Consider the following 8,522-nt stretch of genomic DNA (forward strand, 5'->3'; position numbering starts at 1 on the left):
ATATTGCGATTTAGCCGAACTTACCTTAGTCCAAAAGTTGATAGTTAAAGAGATACAGGGTGTTAAATGTAAAATATTATTTCAGTTTTTTTTAATTTATTCCTTAACAAATGCAAATATCCTCACAAAATTTTGGGGATTGGAGTTCGTTGTGTAGAGGTATTGAAATCTGTTCACATTCAATCTACTGCAGCTAGCGCCCTCTATGAACTTTAACCAAAATGTGAACAGATTTCAATTCCTCTACTCAACGAACTCCAATCCCCAAAATTTTGTGAGGATATTTGCATTTGTTAAGGAATAAATTAAAAAAAACTGAAATAATATTTTATATTTAATACCCTGTATCTCTTTAACTATCAACTTTTGGACTAAGGTAAGTTCGGCTAAATCGCAATATTTTTACTTGGGGAATCTACCCATGAATTTTGGCCCATTACCTCGGGATCACCCTGTGTAGTACGTATATAAAACTACGTCATTCTATAATTTTGTACAATAATAATAAAATAGATGTCATTCTTTTAATTTTTAAAATAAATTTCTGTAACTTTCACAGATTACTCTTCAAATGGCAATTCAAACAGTGAGCGATTTGGATAAAATCTTAAAAATTTAATTTGAGAAATATTGAGCCCAACATATTCAATAATTTTAAAAAATTACAAATTTTACTTTTTAGGCCATAATTTATAGATCAAAAACTGTAGTTGTAAACGTGATATTGAAACTTTATGAGAGCACTTTTTAAAGCTTAAAATCTCTACTTTCAGATGGTGCATTTTATTTTTCTTAAAAAATTTAAACAATAGTTGAAAAAACAAAAAAAAATAATAAAATATTTCAGGAAAAATCCGTGAAATTTATTGTTAAATAAAGTTTAATAATGTACAAAATTAAGTTATGACCTTAAAAAAAGTAAATCCAGCGGAAAATAATTTTTTCATTTATAGTAATAAGTGGAAAATTGTTATAACAGCAACAAATTAACGTTTTTTGATTAATTGATTTAATATTCATTTTTAAAACGTATATTCTGTATCTGAAATTGTGAATATAAGTTCTCTTATTGATGTAGACACAGATACGAGTCTTATATATACAGGGTGTTCAAATAGTTTGGAACGCCCCTCTATCTTAAAAAATACTGCTCAAACAAAAAATGATTAGGACAAAAGTTGCAGGGTTTTGAGTGAGCAATCCAACGGTTTTGTTACTTACAGTTTTATTTATTTTTAAAGCGTTTTTCGTTTATACGAATTAAATAATAATAATTATTATAAATGGTATAAGAATATGATTTTTATGTTTTCGAGTAAGCTGCAGTTATCAGTGTGTTAAAAACTATATTATTCACATATTTTGTCCATTTTGAGGTTATACTCTCGTACACTTGTAATTCTTTAATGTATTATTACTTAATATTACAAATAATCTTCAAATTGCATTTAAGGTATTTATATTCGTTTTCTTTTATGCTAAAGCTGTAAATGTATGAGTTTAATATTTATATATGAATATTGATCCATTTTAAAAATAATAAATGAATAAATAAATAATAGGGGACGTTGATTTTGATTTTGTAATTTTGTATTTAAAATCAGTGTTTTTTTTTCAATTTTATTGGCTCTAAGCCTTAATTGTCCAGTTATTTTTGAAGAAGAGCAAGAACTGGATGAGATTTAAAAAATAATTATTTTGTAATAAATTTGCGTTTTTTAAAAAATAAAACATATTTTCAATAAAACCTCTTTAGCCACTTATAATTTTCATTTTTCGAACCTCTATTTTACAAATATGAGCGAGTTTGATTTAAAATCGATAATTGTTAAATAAATTGTTTAAAATAGTCAGCCATATTGGATCAGCCATTTTAAATTTTCAATTTCCGACTTAATATTCTTGTTCAGCGACATCGAAAACCGCTATATTGTCAATTTGAAAGAATTCGATTTAAAAGTTATTGAATTATTTTAAATGTGTTCTTAAAAAAACTATTTGTTATTGTTTTTTAAACAATTAAAAAACAATTAGCGTAAAAAAATAAGTTTATAACTTTTTTCTGATACTTATCTCCAAGTAATTTCAAAAGGTTTTAGGAAAATCGATGCTTCCCATAATTATTTAGAAATAATGCGTAATTTTAAGCTATCTCGACTCCACTAAGATTATTTTCAATAGACTGCAAAGAACATACTTTTTTGTACAGTTGACCTACGTCACACCAGTCATTCTGACATCACTGTCAGTATTTTTTCGAATACCTAATAGGGGCAAAAGAACCGATCAAAATGAAGAAAACCACAGAGTTTACCGAAGAGGAAAAGTTCGAGCTAGCTCTACAAGCAGAGCAGGAAGAACGAAGACTGCAAAGAACGGTAAGTCTATACCGCACCAAAAAATAAACTACACTGCACCTTTCTTTCAGTACACCATCCTCGAGAGGAACCGAGCCCAGTTCTCCTTCGCCGGAGGCCGGCTAGCCAAGCAGCAGAAGGTGCTGGAGATCTTCAGGAGGGAGCAGAGGAATATCCTCACCGACCTACACGTCGCCACAGCGGGCGGCAGGAAGAACAAGGACGAAAAGCTCTTCAGACAGCTCAGAGCCCTGCTACGCGAGTACGACGAGTACGACTTGGAGATAAAAAAGCAAAAGGCCTACCTGAACGAGATCGACGGCCAGATCCAGATGGTCAAGAAGCGCGTAAGCCCAAAACGTCCAAAATGCCATCATTCGTTACGATCTGTGTATCCCAAATAGGTGATAGAGCTGCAGGCGGAACAGATAACCGACTACAACTACCAACAGAGGGTGTTCAAGAGCGAGAACACCCTCCAAACGTTGGAGAACAAGCTGGAGATGCAGACGAAGAAGTTCTGCGCCATCTGTTCGGAGAATATCAAGCTGCGGGAGGAGATCAACCACCTCCTCATCGAAAGGCTAGTCACTTTCAACTTGTTCCGCCAGCGTCTGTGCCATTTCATTTGTGCAAATCGATATTCGATCTGCGTTAAACGTTTTCCGAGAAAATGTCGTTCCCAAAACTACACTCAAGGTTACTTATTTGGGAAAAGACCATAAAGAATACAGATGAAAGTTTGTCTTTTTCTATAAATTCTAGTCAACGCCCAAATACGACTACCAGAGCCATCTATTGTCATTCTGAGGTAGAACTGCGTTAAAGTTCAGAGAACTGTTAATAGATGGCTCTCTTTTTGTAATTGATTCACATTAATGCGCACAAAAAGTCCGTTAGATGGCGCCGTATTATTTTTCCCGCTAAATTCCTTTCGAATAGATTCCATAGCGAAAACCACACAGATATTTATAGGCGTTGATTGTATCGCGTGTTACAGGATGGAATTCAATAAGATCTGGGACAAGCTGATCAACAATCTGTGCAGAGGGAAAAAGTTTATGCTAGATTTGATAGAACAAGCGACGATAGCGTACGACCAGCGGGAAGAGTGGGTGTCCAAGTTGCAGTCGTTGAGGTCGAAAGCGCACAATGATCTCCTCTCTCACGTTCAGGTGAGTATTATTCAGAGATGTGGAGCAGGGAGAATGAGCGTCAAGATGCGCAAACTTGCTAATAAAGGAGGTCACCATTTTGAAGGCTTTAGATACGAGGGGGGGGACTGTATTACATTACCGGGTCAGTTCTAAAATTTCTAATTAGAAACGCACATAACTTTACATTAAATATGAAATGAAATATGAACCAACAAATACGTATTTTTAAAATTTTCAATTACATATGAATTATTTTTCATAATTTTCTAGGTATATCTGAATATTTATTATATAATAAAAATTTAAATTTTCATATGTGCACTTCATAAAAAATATATTAAATACTAAATTACCCAAGAACAACGGCTAGAGTTGTATCATTACTGCATAGGATATTATTACCTATCATATATGTATAAATCTGCACACACTCCGGCATTGTGCTTATTTTTTATATTGAATTAATTGAATGATACTTTAATTATGTTATAGCTGTCTTGTTTCATAGAAGGTTCAACAGAGAATATTAATCACGCCAATCATAATATATTTTTGAGACGATAAACTTTAATAGATTGCGGTAGGTACTCAATTTATATGAAATAAAAAAAACATTTGCGGTGTAGTTTCTAAATATTTTGTATGATGTTGGTTGAAAATAATTATTTAAACTGCAGATGATACCGAAGAATTTACAGAAATCATTTGTGAAGAGACATAAGTAGACTAGGGGTTTGGGTGAATCGTATATCCACGTAGATTTTTGGCTTTTTGGCTCTCAAATATCACTAGAAATGAAAATTTTTCTATGCGCATAAAAAAAACTTGGGCTTCACTTTTGACGCAAAATATGTTAAGAAAATTCAAAAAATGTCATATGTTTCTTCCTATTTATTTATGAATATTTTTAAGAGTTGATTTTAGGCGAAAATAGAGGAGGGAAAAAATGTTTGTAATTAAATTTTTTACAAAATATGATAGTTACAAATCGAATGAATCATGATTATTATTGTAAAATCGAAAAAATCGCCAAAAATGGGGTTAAAAAACATTACTTTTAAGGGAATTTTTTTGGGGTCTTTAAATTGGGTATAGGACCTTCATACTTGGCACAAGAAAACTTCATGTTATGTAGAATCGTCACACCAAATTTCATCAAAATCGGCTCGATAGATTTTGCATAATAATTTTGCAATCCGGATTTTGAAAAAAAAAATGTAAATTTTCAAAATTTTGGACAGCAAAAACCAAGGCCCTTAGATACTTGAAAATTTAATCGCATATAGAAGATATTACAGATATTATTAATTTAGCGGTAAAGTTTCTTAAGTAGGATTTGGGCGAAAATCAAATAATTGACTGTAAAATAGATGTTATTGTCGGTATTGTTACCTTTTATACATGGGTCATCACAAAGCAGTTATCTCGACAACAGCCGGGTCATTCATCAGAAATTAAGAGGATATATGAAACAAATAACAAAATTACTGTTCTGTCAATAAAAACAAATAAATAGGTAACTCACCGGGGGGTTACACTCCCCCTAACCTTAGGATTCAAGGTATATCCTTCCACACGTTTCCATTACATTAATTAGCAACTGTGTATCATTCTTTCTTCAACAACTAGCTAGTGTCACCTGAAATAAGTCGAGGCTCCCCCGGACGCCAACTAGTAAGCATCCCAACTACCGGGTGTGTGAGTCACACTATTATTATTATGCCACCTACTCAACACCACCCAGTATGTGTCAATCAAAGCGCATGCAAGACCCCGTAGAACTTACAAGACACACTTTGAAGGAACCACAGCCATAAAAACCGGGAACACGTGGCATGCCCTGGGGTTTTCAAAAACATAAACGAGTATGGCATATTACTCACAAATTCACAAATCATTAAACAAATATATTCAAGCTAGCACACAGATATAATCGTCCTTATTCGGGCGCTGGCCAGGCACCACTGTCTCAAAGAACACCCTCTCTGTTTCGGCATCCTGAGCTACATCTTTGTATATACCCATAAATTACATTATTCAAGGGCACATAAATACTTGGCTGGCGCATTCCGTGTATACAGCAGAGGTTTTATTCAAAGCAACCACGATAGTTTCATTTCATAATAAATTATATGTTGATTCGTATTATTACAATACGTTAAAAATAAACAAGTGTTACATGACGTCTTCCACTTGTCTTATTGCTGTCATTTGTATGCTAATTTCTATTAAGTATTATTCGTATCTAATTAAAATTACATCATTGCTGACAAATTAAATTGTATACTCGTATACATAAATGTGAGAGAATGCCGAGGTTTTCGTTTTTGGAGTTACATGAAATCAGTTGTTTATGGAGAAACTATAAACACTTGAGAAGAACTTTAGTAGCAGGTTTTAAATGCTGCAAAGTCATTTCGCATTAAGAATTTATACTTTAAAATAAGACAATCTTTTAATAAACGTGTTGATAAATGTATTGAAGTTAAAGGTGGACATTTTGAGCAATTATTGTCAAAAAGGCATATTTTTTACTAATGTTTACTATTTTACTGTTCATTACAATTTTTGATTCTAAATAAACCCTTGTTTTTGACATTTCTAAATTATATTACTTATTTCAACTATTAGCATTGGAAGTTTCAGAGCCAAATATCTCGGAAACGGTGCGAGACAGCTACTTTCATATAGTTTACCATTTTTGTGTAAAAAAAGTTGGAAAATAAGAATTTGATACCAAAGATGAGATACCTTAAAATACAAAAAAGTTATGTCGTTTCCAACACCTTCAATCTACGGCAGCTGGCGCCCTCTATGAACTATTACCAAAATGTGAACAAATTTCAATTCCTCTATCCAAAGAACCCCAAACCCCAAAATTTTGTGTAGATATTTGCATTTATTAAGAAATAAATGGAAATAAATAAAATAATATTTTATATTTAACACCCTGTATCTCTTTAACTATCAACTTTTGGACTAAGGTAAGTTCGCCGAAATCGCAATATTTTTGCTTCGGGAATCTACCCATGAATTTTGGCCCTTTGCTTCGAGACCACCCTGTATACTGTTTATCAAAGATAAAAAACAAATTTATTTAAATATTCTAATATTGTTTAAACAACAATTATTTTCAAAATATGTCGAAAATTAGTAATGAGTTAATTTAACTTTGATGGGCTATAATTAATTGATCAATCAATCTGTTTGTTTTTGAAAGAAGCGTCATTCCAAGAACTTTTAAAACTTATTTTAAAAAATTTGATTTGGTTGAATATTCACAAAGTTATTCTAATTGTTTATAAGTACAATAATTCGAATTTTTCAAAAGGCGTTTGAAAGCTTGAAGACCTTTCTATATGTGATTAAATTTTCAAGTATCTAAGGGCCTTGGTTTTTGCTGTGCAAAATTTTGAAAATTTACATTTTTTTTTTCAAAATCCGGATTGCAAAATTATTATGCAAAATCTATCAAACCGATTTTGATTAAATTTGGTGTGATGATTCTACATAACATGAAGTTTTCTTGAGCCAAGTATGAAGGTGCTATACCCAATTTAAAGACCCCAAAAAATTCCCTAAAAAGTAATGTTTTTTAAACTCATTTTTGGCGATTTTTTTCGTTTTTACAATAATAACCATGATTCATTCGATTTGTAACTAGTCACATTTTGTAAAAATTTTTATTACAAACATTTTTTTTCTCTTCCATTTTCGCCTAAAACCAACTCTTGAAAAGATACATAATTAAATAGGAAGAAAAAGATGATATTTTTCGAATTTTTTTAACATACTGTGCCGCCAAAAGTTAAGCCCACGTTTTTTTATGCGCATAGAATTTTCATTTCTAGTGATATTTGAAAGCCAAAAAGCCAAAAATATCCGTGGATATACATACGATTCACCCAAATATGGACTTTTTGAAGCAGATACCGTCTGGACTACTAATCAAGGAATCGAATCTAGCGCGTCTAATTCGCAGATATCTGGCAACACTGTGAGAAATTATTTACTTCGCGTCCAGCAACTAGTGTCGAAATATGTATTTTGGATAGTTGATGTAGAAAAATGATAATTGAAATAAATATTGGCTGAAAAAAAGCCGACCTGCATCAGGATTTGAACCGTCGACCTCTGGGTTAGTAGTCAAATACGCAAACTTCTATGCCACGAGGGACACGCATAAAATGTTTCTTACTGAGGCTTATATACTTACAATTAATATTTTTTAACATTTTAATATTCATCTGAAATTACCCAACAATGACGGCAGCTAATAATTTCTCACCATTAAGATAATATAGAGACTGACATGAATGTACAGGCTGGTCCATTTTCGATGGGAATTCAGGGTATTTCAGAAACTACTGGGGGCGATGGATTCATTCCTGCCAAAAAAAGTAGAATTTAACAATAAATCAAAGTAATTATTTTTATAAATATAAATCATTATTGCTTTGTATTTTTTACCGGCCTTATCCCCTAGAAATTTTTAAAAGACACATATTCCTCAATAAAGAAAAAATGAAATGAGAAAAAAATAAAACGAGCGTTCAAATAAAAACGTGGTCAAGTTGGTTCTGAACAAAGACCTCAGAATGACTAGACAAGTAATTCCCTATGCATTGCAAAGGAATTGTTTTGATTTTCCACAACTTGAGACATCCTGCTATTAAACAAGGATGAAGATAGTTCTTTGTTTACTAGGGAACTCTTAACCAGTGGCGTGTGTGTTAAAAAGGGTGATACATTTTAATATTTGTCTAATTTATATATACTTACCGATTTCACACCTAATTTGATTTTAAAATAATATTAATGACTTCTTTTTTAAATGAATAGAACCATGTTCGTTTTACTCCATAACGGCACTTACTGCCGAAAAAAAAGTAATACTAGTTACAACAATCTTTATTTTCTCAGTAACAATATACATCAATATGTTAAATAATACTAATTAATAAAAGTTTTTACCAGTTCAAATAGGAATCACAAAGTTACAGTTACA

General features: G+C 31.9%; 1 protein-coding gene across 1 annotated transcript in view; it reads left to right on the plus strand.

The window, feature by feature from the left end:
* Positions 1 to 8,522, plus strand: part of LOC108912546 (coiled-coil domain-containing protein 63) — a 17,157-nt gene that overhangs the window by 4,313 nt on the left and 4,322 nt on the right. The window contains exons 3-7 of the mRNA XM_023456045.1: positions 2,272 to 2,378; positions 2,429 to 2,704; positions 2,762 to 2,944; positions 3,323 to 3,334; positions 3,374 to 3,532. Coding sequence (XP_023311813.1) covers positions 2,272 to 2,378; positions 2,429 to 2,704; positions 2,762 to 2,944; positions 3,323 to 3,334; positions 3,374 to 3,532 — 737 coding nt within the window. The remainder of the gene's footprint in view (positions 1 to 2,271; positions 2,379 to 2,428; positions 2,705 to 2,761; positions 2,945 to 3,322; positions 3,335 to 3,373; positions 3,533 to 8,522) is intronic.

The sequence above is a fragment of the Anoplophora glabripennis genome, unplaced genomic scaffold (assembly GCF_000390285.2).
Source record: "Anoplophora glabripennis isolate ALB-LARVAE unplaced genomic scaffold, Agla_2.0 scaffold1092, whole genome shotgun sequence".
In the NCBI taxonomy this organism is placed as follows: Eukaryota; Metazoa; Arthropoda; class Insecta; order Coleoptera; family Cerambycidae; genus Anoplophora; species Anoplophora glabripennis.